Here is a 19,477-nt window from a genome sequence, read left to right on the forward strand (position 1 = left end):
TGCACCGAGGTTAATGGTTAGACGCACCTTTGGGAGAGGGTTTTTGGACTAGATTAAGATGCTAGTTAGGCTCCTCACTCTTGGGCTGATTAAGATGATAGTTAGGCCCCTCTGCATCACTCTTGGGCTGATTAAGATGATAGTTAGGCCCCTCACTCTTGGGCTGATTAAGATGATAGTTAGGCCCCTCTGCATCACTCACTCTTGGGCTGATTAAGATGCTAGTTGGGCCCCTCTGCATCACTCTTGGGCTGATTAAGATGATAGTTAGGCCCCTCTGCATCACTCTTCACCACAGGCCCCCCTCGCCCCTCTCTGTCAGTCTCAGAATTCCCTGGGCACGCATCAGCCGCTAGCTTTACGACGGGCGCTTAACCAAAGTGATCAGCGTTTGAGACGGGCGCTTAACCAAAGTGATTAGATAGATAGATAGATAGATAGATAGATAGATAGATAGATGGATACTTTATTAATCCCGAGGGAAATTTAGGTCATCCAGTAGCTTATACACTTAACTTTACTCACAAACATACATACATAAATCACAGTAAAAAAAACAATACACATAGGGAGAAACATGTTCACAGGTTCATTAGCGTTTGAGAGGGGCAAGGCCTCCTAAGGCTAAGAAGTCCTTTCATCCTGCTTGCCTCTTTGTTCTCCCTGTGTGTCTGTCTGTTATCCCACCTGTCCGCTGTCTCCCTCCCCCTCTCTCTCTCCATCTCTTGATCTTGTCTTGGTTCACGCTTTTCCCCTGTTCTTCAGCAACTCTGCAACGTTATTTCTCTCACATTATCTTTCGTTTTCTTATTCTGTCTGTCTCTCTCTCTTCTCAGATCAAATCCCACCCTCTCTGTTTCTCTCTCCAAGTCTCTCTAACTGCAGTATAACACGTCTCAACTCTTCTCTCTTTCTCTCTCTCCAAGTCTCTCTATATGCAGTATAATACCAGTCTCAACTCTTCTCTCTTTTTCTCTCTTCAAGTCTCTGTATATGCAGTATAACACCAGGCTCAACTTTTCTCTTTTCCTCTTGATCCCTCCCTCCTTCCTCGCCACCTTTTAACACTCCTTTGTTCAGTTCTTCTGTATCTCTTGCTGTCTTTGTATCCTTGTGGTTATCCCTCATCTCCTCCTTTCTCTCTCTCTCTCTCTCTCTCTCTCTCTCTCTCTCTCTCTCTCTCGCTCTCTCTCTCTCTCTCTCTCTCTCTCTGCACCTGCGGCATACAGCCTGGCTCCTTCCATCTCTCTCTCTCTCTCTCTTGATCCTTTCTTCCATTTTATCAGCTCGATTCCTGTTCCGTCTCCTCCCATTAGTCACCTCTTCCTCACCTCTTCCTCTTCCTCGCGCTCTCTGCTCCAGCCCTGTTATGCTGCCGTGTAATGTAATTATCCAGGCCCATTTTTTTTACGCTCAGCTCCGAGAGATTCTGGAAGTTTCCATTTGTCTCTGTATTACATCAGCACCCCCCCCCCCCCAAACACACACCCATGCCGCCTCACACACAACAATCTCTCTGCCCAATGGATGGACCACTGCAGTTCTTCGCCCTGTGTGTTCCTGGACTGTTATGGACTGATCTCTCTCTCTCTCTCTCTCTCTCTCTCTCTATCTCTCTCATGTATATTTCATGGGCTCTTTCTCCAGTGCAGTTCCCAGGAGTCAGGAGAGGAGAGCTTTCAATAATTCACCAGACTGGCTGAGCTGAGCGTCTGTGCAACAACGCTGATGCCACGCAGGGAGGCTGGGGCCTCAGGCTCTAAGCTAAGCTCTGCCCTGCTCATACCCATCCAACATGGGGTGGGGTGAGGCTCTAAGCTCTGCCATGCTCTGCCCTGCTCATACCCATCCAACATGGCGTGGGGTGAGGCTCTGCCCTGCTCATACCCATCCAGCATGGGGTGGGGTGGGGTGAGGCTCTAAGCTCAGCTCTGCCCTGCTCATACCCATCCAACATGGGGTGAGGTGGAGGGGGGGGGCAAATGGACCACAGTCAACAACAGTCACACTGTCCAGAATGCCATGTGTACCAATTCCCCCGAACCTAGAGCGTCACTGTCTATTCACTAAGTGTCCCCAAAACGCACCATGGCAATAAAACGCCCACATACATCATGTTTTATGTACAATAAATGTTCCATCACACAGAGGAACTTGTTTTGTCCAGCATTAACCTTGTCCATCCACAAACAGTGGCCTTCTGTTGCAGCCCTTTGTCACGTGTCCTTGCCAAAAACACGTATTACAGTTGAAAACATGACACATAAAGGATGCCATTCAACTCTCTGCCCTTTAGACACTGTCTGGGTCATTCATACTGTTCCCACGTCCCCCTCCCAAAAGCACCCGTCAACCTAGCAAAGGTCCAGTAAATCTCACACCCCACGAGGGTGAAGACCCCTAGCCTATTTCTTAAGGCCATTCTATGCTAGACCGATAACAGGCTATTCATCCAGTCAGACAGTCTGATGTTATTGTGGCTGTTTAAAAATGTAAACATCGTCTTGAATATATGGTCTAACATTCACTTCATAGCTTCATCAAATCTTCAAAGGGCCAATATATATAACCTTTAATGTTCAGTGGCCACTATGTTATTGTGGGTTGAACAGAAACAAGCACAGTTTTTGAACTGACACTCATTTCTTTGAGGAAGAGTACTTAAATGGAGTCATTACAGAGAAGGTAAAAATACATGATTCACTTAGTGATTCTATTTAACCCTTGGCCATTTTTTGGAGTGAAGGCAGAAGAAGAAGAATTCCCTGTGTGAGGGTTCTGGAGGTGCTACTTCAAATGCTGTGATTTCTTTTTGTCTGTACCTCTGTTACTGGGAGTTGCTGGAGATTGACTGACAAAAAAATGCTTACCCTGATCTATAAACTCTGCTCTCCCTGATCTATAAACTCTGCATAGGTTTTAGCTGAGGTGCATTTTATTCCCAGCTTTGATATCTTCATTAGTGCTTCCAGCTCTATTTTTACAGAGAGAAAGAGAGAGAGAGAGAGAAAGAGAAAGAGAGAGTCAGAGAGAGAAAGAAAGAGAGATAGAGAGAGGAGAGAGAGAGAGAAAGAAAGAGAAAGAGAGACAGAGAGAGGAAGAGAGAGAGAAAGAGAGACAGAGAGAGAAAGAAAGATAGCGGGAAAGAGAGAAAGAGAGACAGAGAGAGAAAGAGAGACAGAGAGAGAGAGATGAGAGAGAGAGAAAGAGAGAGAGAGAGAGAAAGAGACAGCTCTGTTGCTGCCAGTGGGATACAGGATATGCCAGTGCTTTGGTTTCCAATAGGTGAACTATGAGGGATGTCCTGCAACAGTGTGCCTTACAAATGTGGACAGCATTGATCCAACAATACGTTTAGAAACTAAGGGTGAAACATAATCATAACAATAATAGCATCTATGTTATCTCAATTCCCCAAATAACAAATGAAAGCAATATACTCTATCAGTGGCTTAAAAGCCTAGAAGGAACTGGACTCTTCTGCAAAGTGCCCAAATCATCAGCAGAGACGGGACAATCCTTTGGTACCGTGGAGGAAACTAGACCCTGTTCAACGAATGCACAGGATGTTTGAGGCTTGTACGACAAGAGCGCGGAGCGCAGGCGTGATCAGGGGAGCACTTCTTCTCTTTTAATTGATGCTGTGGCAGATCCGGTGTCCCTCCCGTGACACCCCCGCGCGCACACACACACACACACACACACACACACACACACACACACACACACACACACACACACACACACACACACACACACACACACACACACACACACACACACACACACACACACACACACACACACACTCCAACGGGCTCCTGTCTTACACACTCAGCGTCCCTTGCCTGCCAAGCCTGGACCTGTTCATTACGAGTTTGCAGCCGGTATGTTTAATTTATACAGCGGGCATTTGACTCCTGTCTCGGTGGCCATCCTGCCTCCGTGTCTCTTTCCCTCCCGTCCTTGAGTTCTCTTTATGTCTATCTGTATCTGTCTATCTCTCCCTTTTCTCTATCTCACCCTCTCTCCTTCTTTTCTCTATCTCACCCTCTCTCCTTCTTTTCTCTATCTCTCCTTCTCTCTCTCACCCTCTCTCCTTCTCCTCCTTTTCTCTATCTCACCCTCTCTCCTTCTTTTCTCTATCTCACCCTCTCTCCTTCTTTTCTCTATCTCACCCTCTCTCCTTCTTTTCTCTATCTCTCCTCTCCCTTTTCTCTATCTCACCCTCTCTCCTTCTCCTCCTTTTCTCTATCTCACCCTCTCTCCTTCTTTTCTCTATCTCTCCTCTCCCTTTTCTCTATCTCACCCTCTCTCCTTCTTCTTTTCTCTATCTCACCCTCTCTCCTTTTCTCTATCTCACCCTCTCTCCTTCTTCTTTTCTCTATCTCACCCTCTCTCCTTTTCTCTATCTCACCCTCTCTCCTTCTTTTCTCTATCTCACCCTCTCTCCTTCTTTTCTCTATCTCTCCTCTCCCTTTTCTCTATCTCACCCTCTCTCCTTCTTCTTTTCTCTATCTCACCCTCTCTCCTTTTCTCTCTCACCCTCTCTCCTTCTTTTCTCTATCTCTCCTCTCCCTTTTCTCTATCTCACCCTCTCTCCTTCTCCTCCTTTTCTCTATCTCACCCTCTCTCCTTCTTTTCTCTATCTCTCCTTCTCTCTCTCACCCTCTCTCCTTCTCCTCCTTTTCTCTATCTCACCCTCGCTCCTTCTCCTTCTTTTCTCTATCTCACCCTCTCTCCTTCTTTTCTCTATATCTCACCCTCTCTCCTTCTCCTCCTTTTCTCTATCTCACCCTCTCTCCTTTTCTCTATCTCACCCTCTCTCCTCCTCTCTGTCTCCATCTGAGCACGTCGGTGAGCGATACTGGTGGAAGTAGGTCAGGCAGTGCTGCTCTTAGCAGTAAGGTAATTGCAGTGAGTTCCACCGAGAACCAAAGATGCAGGCTGATGCTGCTGCTGCCTTCCCCGTCATCGCTCTCTCCTCCCTCTCCCAGGACCTTACACAAAGGGAGGAAGACGGCAAGAGAGAGAGAGAGAGACAGACATGAAAGGAGAAACGCATCTGATGATGACAAAACAATCCCGACCTCGTGGTTCGACATGAGCCGGCACAGTGGGGTAAGACAAAAGGATCTTCCTCAACACGACAAAAACTAGACAAAAGAGTGAAAAACAAAAAGCCCCGTCCTCTCCTCGAATGTGTGCCAGCGCTCGGTCAAACAGGGTCAGGGCCAGACGCAGAGCTGCTGCTGCTGCTGCTGCACCCACAGACACCCACAGCAACTCAGCTCCACCGAAAGCGTCATAAGATGTACACACTGAATGTGAACAGGGCTTGTTTTTTTTTTATTTATTGCCGAGATGACTAACATTTAAAAGCCCTGGCACTCATCTCCCGTTACCATCCCAACGGTTGCGTTTCCTGGCACTGCAGGCAGGTAAAAGTGTGCCACCGCTTGCTGGGTACATAACGCCCCTTCCCCCCTCCCTGGGCATCTTCTTCCACAGCCGCAGCACAGCAAACAGCAGATTACAGTAGATGAATCATTAACTCATGGCTGTTGAGCATCAGAAGAACATCAATGCAGATTGCAGCAGATTAATCATTAACTCATGGCAGGTGAGCATCAGAAGAACATCAATGCTCAGGGGACGGCTCCCTGTCCTGGCCTCTCCAGCCATGTTGTGACCCAGTTGTTTCTTACAGGGGGGGTTAAAACTCCCAAATAGAGAGAAATGATTCCCATGTAAGTGGTTTGTGAAAAGGTGAAGTCCCTCCCCCTTCTCACTGTGGTCCAGGAGGGAAGAAGGACTGGACTCCCCTACCTAAATGGTTGGGTCCGGATTCCCCCACCCCTGTGGAGGGGTCCAATTACCTTTTAATTGGACCCAGGTGGCCTTACTTAAGGTGCACCTCATTGTTTCATGGAGAAGAAGGACAGACTGAACATGCTGGATGGAGCTTGGACCAGGTACTAGACAAAACCTGAATGCTCAGAGGTGTACCTGGTCTAGTATAGGCTTTAGTGTGTTCAGTTTGTGTTTGTATGTTTTGGGGTTTTACAAAAACCCCACTGTAAATAAATATAGCTATTTTTATGGAAGCCACTGTCTCCTGCGTCGTGTGTTCCTGCCTGCAACCCCATTCTACCAGGCTACATCCCACATGGTGAGATGGCCGGCGCGAGCGGTCTTTCACATGGTTGCATAACTAAATTGTGAGCTGAATATGAGATGCTTCACTAAGCATAAACACAACACTACCTGTGGGACTCCTGTGCTTAGCATCCTGAATGCACATCAGTATCGCAAATAAATACAATGAAGTCAACACACTAACACGAAGCTGAACCCCACAGAGGTTACAAGAGGATACAAACAGCACTGTGTTCTACCGGTGTTTTAAAAAGAACAAAGTCCTCTCCCCCTTCTTCTCTGCTGCCAACTGCTGACTAACCAATTCCCAGGATCCATCAATCTGCAGGGCTATCGGCAGGGGCTTGAACTGGGTCTGGTGATAAACCTACACAGTGACGTGGATGTTGCTATTATTACCGTGGCAATCCTGCCCCCCGGGAACCTGATGTCTGTATTGAGTGGGATCTATAAATGTGGCTGTTGCTAAAAATAGATCCTGAATAATGGGTCCTGCCATATAGGTGCAGTAATAGCATCCAGGGGAAACACACACCACAGGTGAAATCACAGCTTTAAAGGACTCCAGATATGCCGGCGAATGCTCATACGTGCAGACTCTACTTAAAGGTGTAGTCTACGATCCTAATCGATTTAATCTGAATGTTCTGTGTGTTTGCTCAAAAAAAAGAGCTCTACAGTAGTCCTCAATCTGTACAATGGGAAACAAACAACAGGGTTCGGACTGAGCCATACACAATTCCAGCCAAGGGGTGTCATTTGGTTGGCTGCTGAGTACAAAAATCAAAAACCTTTCACCAGAGTCACAAACCAACCTTTAATATAGGCCCATATAAATAAGAGAAGACCTCCTGGCCTCCTCAGTTCCTATTGAGATTTGCGCAGCATGTACCTGAATTTCATATTCAAAAAGGCATCTAAAAATGTCAATGCTCCCTAAGGTCAAATCTGCATATGTAAATCCTGTTAACTGGCTGCTAAAATTGCCAAGTGCTCATAAAATTAGTAAAAATAACCTAAAGAAAAAAGTTTATCCTCCTGTGTTATCACCAACCAAGTCATGACAACCACTGCTGAAACAGATGCATAACACTTATCCAAGTCGACTGAACGGGTTAACCTACATTTCTGGCAAAATGGAATGCTCTGTTAGAAGCAGGGCTGCCTTCTAAAATCCTGGCTAAGCCCTTATTTGTGACAGCACTTTGAAATGCAGTCCCTTCCCCTGGTTCGTCTCTGATATTGGAAGGAGAATGAGTCAGGACTCTCAGTCAGGGGATTCTAATCCAAAAGGCCCTCTGGAAGCTTGACTGACAGTAGACAACAGAGCATCTCTGTCACTGCCTTCTCAATGAGTCTCCTTGCAGATTACTGATGACACTCGTGCATAACAACATCATGTGGCCATATCCACATATCAAGAAAGTTTGTAGGGTCCATACAATTATAAAGGGAAGTAAACGTTAGTTATTTAAAGGAGCTTAAATAGAGCTACAGACGGAGTCTGTGATTCATGTGCCATTCATTCTGCATAAAGGGAGGAGTATGCGTATGCAACCTGTTTTTCACCATCACTTGAAAGCGCTAAACAAGTGATGGTGGTCTAAAGCCACTTCCAAGTATAACAACTGCATATAGTTTAATTTGAACGAACCTCACATAAACAAACGAGTTGGTCTAGATCTGATATTCCATGACATGACAAGAGAGCGAATTCATTTAATTTTAGAATGCCGTCAGATATATAGATGTGAATAGCCGTTGGGCAACAGCCGAACCAAGACACCGACGCCCGTCGGCTCTTCCGCTCCCATCCACCTGGGGAATAGCTAACGGCAAGGCCGAACGTAAAGTCGTTAACCTTATTTTAAATAGCTTCTTAGGACTGAAGTCTGAAGAGAAACGTATTTCAACTTACCGGTCCCCTCCGCTTTAAAGACACATTCTTCCATAACAGGAGATGGAGCTGGTGAAGGAATCCCATTGCGGCACCGCAAAAATCGCTCCCCGGTTGATTCAAAGCAGGATATCAGGCATCACAGAGATGTTTTGTTTTGACAATGCTGTAACGTTCCGAACCATGTTTGGCCTTCGGCAGTGAAAGAATTACATTGTGAACCCGAAAGCTTCCGTGAGAAAATCGTCTCATGTGACTAGCTAGCGTCTTTTGCTCCTGTCCATGGAGTGGGCTATTCTAAGAATGCCTCGGCTGACTACTGTTGATGATTTCGTGTGTGTGCGAAAAGCCAAACTATCATCGCACGGCAACTACGTTATCCGAAAGATACAGCTGTGAGCGATACCTTGGAATTAGCTGGATGGAGAGCCGCCGGATAGATTTCACAGTGCCGTGTGGTGTGGGCGGAGACGCGCTGCCACTTCTGACTAGCATGTCACCACTGTTCTGCCAGCGAGTTTAATGCTTATCAATTCCATAATGGAATTACCTGACCGCAAATTACCCGATGCCAGGGTACTATTGACAATAACAGAATTCTTTTATTTTTTATTTAGTGCTCTGCAAACAATGCGACGCCATGGTTCTAGGAGAGGCTATAGTAATATCAAAGCTACGTAGGAGATGTTAAATATAGAACCCTACTAAAAGGCCCTGTCTTAAAAAGAGAGTGTTCTTTACTGAGATTTTTGTGGATACACTGCATAGCCTACTTAAAGCGCATTTACTCCTTGCAACTAACTCCCTGTCACCTCCCTTTTGTAAGTAATTGAAGGAGAAACAGATACAGAGAGAGAAATAAGAGAGAGAGAGAGCACGTCGGTGAGCGATACTGGTGGCAGTATAGTTTGCTGGGAGGAGATTTCTTCAATAATTAGGATTTCTCCTTAGGATGTAAGGTCCTATACCCAAACTCTCTGATGAATGGTAGAAAAGAGATTTGTGGACCGAACAAGTGCATTTCTCAGTGGCAGTATAGTTTGCTGGGAGGAGATTTCTTCAATAATTAGGATTTCTCCTTAGGATGTAAGGTCCTATACCCAAACTCTGTGATGAATGGTAGAAAAGAGATTTGTGGACTAAACAAGTGCATTTCTCAAGGACACATAAGATTATGATTGACCCGTAACATGTCATTTTTCCCACTGACATTTTTATACTTGGTTATGTGTCTCATGTTCTTGTCTATGCAGTGGAAGCCTAATGGATTGCAATGGGCCAGATGTTGTGGGGTTATTTACGGAGAGTTTTAGAGCTTTAAGCGATGCTAAGCTGGGAGGATTGTGACGTACCACCACTGTTGTTTCAATGTGGTCAGTATATGAACTCGGGCTCAGTTTATTGAACCCACGTCCGTAATTCTGAGCAGTGTCTTGCCTTTAATATGACCCTGTCTATATAGCATCATATACACATCAATGTATCACTGTTTCTGTTTGTAGTGCTACCTCTGAACTGACATCATCACATTGTGACATTAGGAATCTCTACAAACCTATTGCTTTTAAAAGGTGGGAAATACATGAACCATAATCACCCACTGACACGAGTACTTTGTACTTCCAAGAGTCTTTGATAATTAGATATGCATGAAGTATTTCATCTATGCAACTCAAAGTTGTATTATGAGTGAATAATAATGTGATTTAGAGTCGAGCTCTGGAGGTGTCGAGGGATTGCTGAACATATCTGACATACCTGAGACATACTGTAAGGACAGTGGTGAACAGTCCATTGTTTTTTGTTAGAGGATCACTCTCCCAGTACACCATGTGAATGAAGATATGTGGGAAGAATGTCTACATATGACCTTTTCATTGCCACCCTGCTTTTTTATGTGATATCTTAGACGAAAGTGCACAGGATGAAATCTAAAACTAAACCAATACCCACAATGTTTACGCTGTAAAATGCTGAACAGCAGTCGCCTACTACCCTCTTGTGGCCAAAGTAGAGTCTTACAATTTGTAGCATCAATGGAAACCTGTGGCACCAAGTATTCACCAAGTTGACGTCTCTTACTGGTCACAGAGAGAAACTATAGCGGTGCATAATATGACCACCACACAAAGTGAGAGAATGACTGAGCAAGAATGAAGTGAAATAAGAAGATATTTTCCGTCTCAATAGAAAAGTGTGCCATCTTCAATGATAAAGCTTTGGACTAAAATAGACACAAAAAGTTTGTGGTCTTGTTCTGAGTGAAATTGTAAGGAACTGTAGTTTGTGGATATGGTGGCTATACACTGACAGGGTGTGATGCGGTACCTGTGAGTTACGTTCTGTGGTTTTGCGACCTGTCTAGTAGTGCGACTATGAGGCATGAGTGGGATTTCAGAACAGATACAGTATATTCTTGTGTTACATTTTAGAATTTTGTGAAATGTGTATGTCTGCATGAGGAACAATATACAGCTTCTTGTATAAATGAACTTGGCATTTGTATTCATTTATTTACATATGCATGTATGTATAAAATGTAGGATTATTAGTTGAAGGCAAGAATATGTTTGAAAACAATCGTAAAGGTAGAGTATGGACATGTATAACAGGACAGGGGAGTACACTGTCACGATTATAAGTCTAAATCGAACCGCAACCAGGGATCTTCAGGATGCAGGCAGACCGATTTCACCAATTAAAAAAGCTTTGACACTGCGCACTCGGTCATAATTATTGTGTGGAAGCAATTTCACAGTTTCATAACTACTTCCTCATACCTCACAGGAAAACGTGCACTGGTGGCTGGATGCGTGCATGCGTGGGTGGATGCGTGCATGCGTGGGTGGATGCGTGCATGCGTGGGTGCCTACGTGGGCGTGATTTATGACTACTACCGTGTTCAGCCACCTGGCCATGTATTTATCCAATGCATGGGTGTGATTTATGATTACTTTTTAAAGGCGCAACATCGTTTTTATTGTCGAAAGTATGTGCTCGGGTTTACAATGGTTATTTAATTATGAAGTAGTTATGAAAATACAGTGTTTGACATTCTTCCTGCAAATTCTGTTTCAAGCTTTTTTTTTGCATTTCTCTAGTTTCAAAGCCAAAGTATAAATCCAACTGTTTTTCCATTAGTTGTATGTAATGGTAAAATATGTATCAGCAGCAGTTTCAAATGTGACACGGATGAACTAATGTAGCCTGCTAATAAGGTGCATTCTAATGTCATGTGCAAAACAATGAATGACATTTAAAAAAGTACACTATTGTTAATGACTTGTATTTTTTCAACTATCTGGAATGTGTTCTAATCATTCTATTTGTTTTATTACAACCAAAGCGTTGTCACCTGATTCTTCTGTATCTGAACCATACTGCTTAGAACCACATTCACATGTTAGCAGCTTTGTGTCTTTATTGACAATCTTTATAGAAAGTGTGACCAAGAGAATGTAGGTCTGTAGACACGGAATTTGAGCTACTTGCCCAAAAGAAAGAGATTGCCAACAAATGGGTTTATTGTGGGGATATTATGTGTGTGTGTGTTTAGGCTCCATGAGTACCTGAAAAAGTTTACTTTCTTTGTAAAAAAAAAAAAACATGTGTTTCCTTACTGTAGACACATTAGGCCTCTGGCTTCATCTTGTATGTTCTTTGCCACCTAACTGCAGCCCCTGTGAAATTGTGATGCCCGTTTGCTAACCACTTCCTCTTCACTCACTCCACTTCCTGCTGGTCGACCAACGGAAGTATAACTAACCCCATGATTGCCCATCCACAGTGGTAGACTGAGACTCTTGATCATGACAATCTGTGTCGAGTTTTTAGATTTGGACCCCAACCCTTTTAAAGTAACACTATGCAACAATTTCACACTTTTTTGAGGTATGGTTTTATAGGCAACTAGTTTTGGTACCATCCTCAAATTCATTTTGATAGCATATGGTCATGTGAAGGACAGATAAAACACCTGTGTCTTCCCCACTAGCTATCCAGGATATGCCCTATGTAGTTCTGTATACTGGGCTGGAATACCCTGCAAAAATGGAAGAAAAGCTTTCACAGCTTGACATTGCCAGCTATACTGCCAAAAGACACCAGTTAGTGTGTTGGCAAGCTTCTATCAGTGTCAACTGGGCTGCTGGTGGTGTTTGCAAGGTTTTTGCATGCCTTTTAGGTAATTAGCTTGCTAGTTTTGGAACAGAACGCCTTACTACTGCTTTAAGAAATGTGCTTTTACCGTCAATAACACCCGGCGGAACTGGATCTTAATAGCAAGCAGCACGTTCCACCATATGAAAGCATATGGGTGGGACGGCAATAGTTCCACTATTAGGAAGCAGCACCACAAGTAAAGGTGGCTAACACACACAGAGGGAGTGAGGGCCCTGAAAAATAGATATGGGGGTTGAGCAGTTGTGAGTTGAGTCAGAGGCGTAGCCTCTAATTGCAGTTACATTGTTTTCACAGGACTATCACGCAGGGTGTCAGAGCAGCAACCCACACACCTCCTGTGTCTGGTTGAACCAGAGTGATGCATCTTGAACGTTGATGTATTTGCCCACTGCACAGCCCTCACTACCTGTGTGACTGTCCAGCAGAAGTCATTTAGAGGATTAAAAGCAGCAGGGCGTGTGCTAGAAGAGTGTGTAAGTAGTAGTAGTATGAGTGAGTTGATGTGGAGAGTTTGGCTGCTCTCTAAAAGGTGTCAGAAATGAATGCTGAATAACACAGACATTAACTGCGTATCCACATGATAAATACTTTGGGCTACTTATCTAGCTACTAAGGGAAATATTTGCACCCAGAAACTTCTGGTTTAGCTTCAAATTCACATTTGAAGAAACAGTCCACCCTTGAAGCCAAAGCACAACGTTACGTTTCCATGGTGACATACATTGAGCAGGTCTATGGTAGCTCTTATTCCGTTACTCTCTGGGAAACGTTTGCGGAAGTCAGGAGACCTTCTACCCCTTAAATATCTTCATGTTTTCTGTCACTTTCCCACTTCCTCTTGTGAAAAAGCATACACTTTGCAAGTCAAGTCACATGTATTTATAAAGCACATTTAAAAACAACTCATGCTGACCAGAGTGCTGTACAATTAAAATCACAATAAAATATCAAAACAAATAGAAAACAGAAACAAAACAATTAGATCACAAAAAAAAAATCAAATAGAAATACAGAAGCAAAACACTCAACTAAGCATCTATATACACAGAAAGCAAATATACAAATTATCAACTCAAATCAGGAGGATCCAAATGCTAAAGAATAAAAAGTAGGTTTGAGCCTGGACTTGAAGGAGTCAATAGAGGGGGCTGATCTTATAGAGAGGGGATGCTGTTCCACAGTCTAGGGGCTGCAACAGCAAAAGTGCGGTCACCCCTGGATTTAAGCTTAGTTTGGGGGTCTGCCAGGAGCCCTAAGTTAGACGACCTGAGGGGCCTGCTGGTGGAATAAGGGGTTAGGAGGTCTGTGATATAAGAAGGGGCCTGCCCATTAAGGGCTTTAAAAACAAATATGAGCACCTTAAAATCAACCCTGAACCGCACTGGAAGCCAGTGGAGAGAGGCCAGGATAGGGCTAATGTGGTCAGGAGCCTTGCAGCTGCGTTTTGGACTAGTTGTAGGCGGGACATGGACGAGTGGCTAATTCCAGTATACAAGGAACTGCAGTAGTCTAGCCGGGAGGATATGAAGGCGTGGATGACCTTCTCAAGATCCTTGGGTGACAGGAAAGACTTGATTTTGGCAAGGGTGCGAAGTTGGTAGAAGCTGGCTTTAACTACGGCATTGACCTGTTTGTCAAATTTAAAGGCCGAATCAAATATTACCTAGGCTGCTGGTGGTCAGTTTGATGGAGTCAGGAGGGCCGAATAATATAACTTCAGACTTATTTTCATTTAATTGTAGGACATTTTGTGCAATCCAACACTCGATGTTCTCAAGGCAGTCCAAGAGACTGTTTAGATTTCGCCGGTCGTTAGGTTTCAGGGGGAGATAAAGCTGTGTGTCATCTCTTGATTTAGTCAAAGAAAGCTGACATGGAAAAAAATACAGTGGAAATTGATGGATAGAGTAATATACATAAAAATGGGAAGAAGATAGTTTGACATATACAGTGCCCTCCAAAATTATTGGCACCGTTAGTAAATATAAGCAAAACAGGCTATGAAAAAATGTTGACATTAAATAAATATTTTTCTCCAAAACATGGGTGCCACAATTATTGGAACCCCTAGAACATCTTATAATTAAAATCTAACTGAAGTATATTTCAAGTCATGTTTCGCATTTTTAAGTTATTTTATTTGATAAGGAACTCTTAAGTGGTCAACCATTGTAAGGTCTGTGTTCTGTCCTTGTTCTGTTTCTGAGTTTGTCTCCCTTGTGTTGTCACATGTTTGTTCCCTTGTCTAATCCTTGTGCTTCCCGCCATGTGCTTTCCTATGTTTGTTTGTCTATGCCATGTGCCCTCTTGTTGTTGTTCGTGTCTCCACCCCTCACCTGTTCCCAATCACCCGGTTTGTTTGTGTTATTGGTTTCTCCTGTGTCCTGTTAATTCCCCTTGTTTAGTCCACCTGTGTCTCATTGTCTGCCCCACCTTGACTGTTCTCACCTGTCCCTCGTTATCTGTTGTGTGTATATAGTCCAGGTATTCTTGTTTCTCGTTGTGTTTTCGTCATTATATGTTACATGGTAGTTTCTGTATTTTCCTAGTGTTCCCAGTGTTTATTGATTAGTGATCTTTCTCTTTGTTAAATTGATTTACTCGTGCTTCTGACCTCTGCCTGTACAACGACTACTCTCCTGCCTATTCCCTGTTCGGATTTGTTTGCTTACTCTTGGACTGCCTACCTGTGTACCGAACCCTGCTTAGTAAACGATTATTCTTCGCTCTACTGTTTGAGTTCTGCACATCACCACCAAGTTGTAACAACAATGACTTCCTGTTTCACTGAAGTATACATTCCCTTAGTCTTTCATTACTATGGAAAAAAAACCAAGAACACAGTGATGAAAGGTTGTTGAGCTGCACAAATCAGGAAATGGATATAAGAAAATCTCTAAACAGTTGAAAATGTTGGCAATAATTTTGAACTTTAAAGCGACAGGAGAGGTTAAGAATCAGCCTGGAAGAGGACGTGTGTGTGGATGGTTCGACTGGCAAAAGATTCTCCAAGGATCACAGCTGGAGAATTGCAGAGGTTTTGTTGAGTCTTGGGGTCAGAAAGTGTCCTAGTGCTGCTAGGGTAGTTCTAGGTAGTCATGGTAGCGATTGTTAGGATGTTGCTTGGGTACCTGAGGTGGCTGCTAGGGTGATAATGGTGATAGCTGAGTGTTAGAAAAGAGAAAGAGAGGGAGTGAAATTGTGGGTTTTATTTGTTTGAAGTTTAAAAAAGTCAAGACAAGTGAATAGATGGAATAAAGCAAGAAACCAGTGAAGATGAAAAGAAGGAGGTGAAATAGACTGATGAACTGAGATGGGGAGAGAAAGAGTGTGAAGAAGACAGGATGAGATTGAGCGAAAGAGAAAGAGTGTGAGGAAGACAGGATGAGATTGAGAGAAAGAGTGAGGAAGACGAGATAGAGAGGGAAAGGGAGTGAAGTGATTGGCTTCATATATTTGACTTAGAAAAAAATGAATGGAGGGAGGTTCTGGAGAGAGAGAATGAGTGGAGGTAGGAAAGAACAAGGACATGGGGGAGCAAGGAGATGTTTAGAATGATCAATGGGATAGACTGGAAGTTATATTAGCTTATCTTTAATATCCTAAAAAAGTATAAAGTTTGGAAAAATGAAAAATACATAGGTGTAGTGTCAAGACCTACGCAACAACGTTTGAACGAAGTTTGTACTAAAAACAAGAAGGAGAAGAAGCCTAGGAATAACAGTACATGGCATTGCATGCACTGTATCAAGAAGGCCAGGAAGAACAGTACATGGCATTGCATGCACTGAAGCCACCGGATAACAGTGCAGTGCATTGCTTACTACTGGAACAAGACCCATTTTCAATTGAAGTGTCGTAAATTGCAAATCAGCTAAATTTGAAAATGCTTTCAAGTGCCGTACATTTGCAAGACGTATGTGTGACTGATCTGTTTCCGTTTTTTTTTTTTTTTTTTTTGAAATGGCAGTGCCACCTCAGCTGAACTACCTCATCAACACACTGTTTCTGTTGGCACGCCAAAAGCCACAACCATAGTCGGTGGCTAGTTATTTTTCTTGTAAGTAGTTTTGATTCTACTGATTTCTTATTGCTACCTCTCTCTCGTATGTCTGTATAGATTGTACAGCTTTATATTAAATCATTTATTTAGGAAAATGTGATATTATCGAACTATCAGCTAGACAACTAGAACGATGACAGAGATGGTAAAATGATTGTGTTGTGCAGGTATAACATTATTCCAAAGTCAGCGTTCAGGTTTGTCTGTATGTTGTCTGAGTTGAATGGAGAGGGTCTTCTGATTTTGTCCCGTCAGAAAAACGTAGCTATCGACATTTATGTGAATGAGGATTAGAATGTACCGGTTTTATCTGAAATGTACACCTACCTAATGTAAAGGACAATTATCATTGTCGGTAAGAATAGACTTCAGATGTTTGCAAAGGCATGTTCATGCGTCTTCCTCTTTGGCAGTGAATTCATTTGAAATATTTAACGGGTTAAAAATAAACGCGCAATTAACACAGTTGCCTAGTGTTTTTTATTATTTCTGTTAGTCCATATGCAATGTTTAAAATACAAGAGGGCATAGGGCGTACACTTGACACTGAGCTTAGTTGAATTTACATGCTTCCAAGTTTATTGAGCGCTTCAACTTGCCACTACCCAACGGGCTGCAGACCACGGTCTAACTATCGACCTCCATCCAACGAATCTTCCTCCCAAAAAATCCGTCTCATTTCTCTGCTTCCTCGTCTATTCCTCGTCCCCGTTTTAAAATACAACTCCCTTCACACTTTACGTGCTACACACAACAAATATTACTTTTAAGACAGTCGATGTTGATGTCCTTGATGAAAAATCTTAGTTTTCAGGAAATAATCTGTGTTCAAAGTTAAGAAAATGCGATTAAACAACAGCATTTGAATTTAAATATACTTCCATTTGTGTTGACTACATTAATTCCGTGATTTAATCACAGCACAGCGATTTTTTTTTATTTGTATCGACTGGCATTACAAAAAGCTATGTAGTAGGCCAACACAGATGATCCATCTTCAAACAAAGTTATTTTAATTGAGAAAATTAGTTACACTTATTTTTGGTCAATAAAGAGGAAGTATGGTGAAGAGAGTGAATGGAAACTGGCATGGCACTCAAACTTTTTTTGACGTTTTTCTGACAGGCTGTGGTTTCGGGCGAGGGCTGCCTTGTTTTTCTGTTACAATGAAACTGAGAAAAGCCTGCACGTGGTTGGCGCTTGCCCTGCTGTCCTTGATGTTAAGCACATATATGGTATTGCTATACTTTCTGGACTTGCCCAAACTGACAGGAAACAGCCATGGCTGGCATCGAAACATTTCAATCCTGCTGTGGCACTGGCCCTTCAACCGCCCCTACCCGCTGGAGGGAGATGTCTGCCTCGATATGTACAGCATTCCACGGTGTCTACTCACCGACAACCGCTCGCGCTTTGACCAGGCGGACGTGGTGGTTTTTCATCATTATGAGCTCGAAATGGCCCACCAGAAACTTCCGTTGCACCTGCGGCGCCCGCCGGCTCAGAAGTGGGTTTGGTTGTCGCTAGAATCTCCGGCGATGAAAAATATCAGTGCATACAACCACCTGTTTAACTGGACCATGACCTACCGGCAGGACGCGGATATATTCATGCCTTACGGGAGGATGATTCCTCAAAGGACAAACGAAAGTTTCCTCATTCCAAAGCACCGCTCGTGTCTCGCCAGCTGGGTCGTCAGCAACTACAATAGTCACCACAACAGATCTCGTGTGGTCCTTCAACTGCGTAAGCACATTCGCGTCGAAGTCTATGGCTCGTCTTACAGGAGGCCTTTGGCTAGAGAGCAATTGCTGCCCACCATTGCCCGCTGCCATTTTTACCTGGCCTTTGAGAACGCCATCTCCAAAGACTACATCACAGAGAAGCTGTGGAGGAATGCCTTCCAAGCTGGTGCGGTGCCCGTGGTTTTGGGACCACCTCGGTCTAACTACGAGGCGTTTGTGCCTCGTGATTCTTTCATCCATGTTAATGACTTCAACAGCACTGAAGAGCTGGCCTCCTTCCTCAAGAGGCTGGCTACGGACAAAGCCCAATATGAGTTGTACTTCAAGTGGCACAAAGAGCATGCCATTCACGTGTACTCAGACTGGAGGGAAAGGCTCTGCCACATCTGTAAACGCTATAATGAGCTGCCCTCTTTCAAAGTCTACCATGACCTACAAGGCTGGGCCTGGCAGTGATATGATTGGAATTCAAATCAAATAATCGTGTGTATATGCCACTGTGGTGTTTTTGACATGGAAAACATAAAGAGATTTTGTCATGAGTTTGTCATTTGTCAATTTCGTTTGATTAATGTCTAATGATACTACTAAGACCACAAGTAAAAACCCACAAATCCCATGCACATTACATACTGTAAGTGTTCTGAAGGTTATTACAGAATAGCTTGCTTGAGGTTAACCATGCTTGTTCCCTGGTTAAGAGCCCGTAAAACATTGTTACCACTAAAGCAGATCCTCTCAGTAAATGTTGGACAAGCTGTATTCAAATTTGAATAATAAATACAGATAACATGAAGTAACCATTACTTTTGAAATGTATTATAGTTATGCGAAGATAAACGCAAGGGAAGTTGCTCCTAAAGCGTTGTTATGGTTAGTCAGTGCAGAAATGAATTGTTGATGAAGAGGTATGGTAAATGTAGACATGAAACCATTATTTTTAATTCATTATTTAAATTAATTTGCCCATGAGTTTAGGGTTTATCCATGCTAACGCATGGACCAGTAGGCTATGTACTGGGGCATCATGTGGTAAAAAATATCCCTGTTTTGTGCCAGTGTGAAAATGACTGTGATTACTATGTCTAAACACCACCTGTTGAAAACAATGTCTTTGATCATCATGACATGTATTTGCAATCTCCATGGCACAGGTAACTGACTACAGGTATGTGACTACATGCAATCTACTTCATGGGGTTTGATCCAAAAAAAAATAAGTACTTGCACTCAATCTAGGTAGTTTCTGAAACCTTAAAAATAAATGAGCATGTACCCATTGTAAGATTCATGATCAAGCAGCTGCTGTGACCACCAAAAGTTGGCCAGGAGAATATCCAAAATGATAATCTTATCATGGTCACAAAGGGAAGGTCCCCACACTGGATTTGCACAGACACCTGGGGTCAGGAAGCAAACTGAGGTGTGAGT

General features: G+C 43.3%; 2 protein-coding genes across 2 annotated transcripts in view; one reads left to right on the plus strand and one right to left on the minus strand.

Annotated features, from left to right (window-relative positions):
• Nucleotides 1-9,798, minus strand: part of LOC105891665 (ATP-binding cassette, sub-family A (ABC1), member 2) — an 88,615-nt gene extending 78,817 nt beyond the window's left edge. Inside the window, 1 exon segment of the mRNA XM_031570970.2 lies at nt 8,078-9,798. Coding sequence (XP_031426830.1) covers nt 8,078-8,143 — 66 coding nt within the window. The 5' untranslated portion in view covers nt 8,144-9,798.
• Nucleotides 9,799-15,994: 6,196 nt separating this feature from the next.
• Nucleotides 15,995-19,116, plus strand: LOC105891664 (alpha-(1,3)-fucosyltransferase 7). The gene is made up of 2 exons (XM_012817845.3): nt 15,995-16,298; nt 17,427-19,116. Exon 2 carries the CDS (start codon nt 17,468-17,470, stop codon nt 18,500-18,502), a length of 1,035 nt encoding a protein of 344 aa, XP_012673299.2. The 5' UTR covers nt 15,995-16,298; nt 17,427-17,467; the 3' UTR covers nt 18,503-19,116.
• Nucleotides 19,117-19,477: the final 361 nt, after the last annotated feature.

The sequence above is a fragment of the Clupea harengus genome, chromosome 7, assembly GCF_900700415.2.
Source record: "Clupea harengus chromosome 7, Ch_v2.0.2, whole genome shotgun sequence".
NCBI classification, from domain to species: Eukaryota; Metazoa; Chordata; class Actinopteri; order Clupeiformes; family Clupeidae; genus Clupea; species Clupea harengus.

Coding starts and splice junctions, on each gene's coding strand:
- LOC105891664 (XM_012817845.3), top strand. CDS start 17,468: ATGAAACTGAGAAAAGCCTGCACGTGGTTGGCGCTTGCCCTGCTGTCC.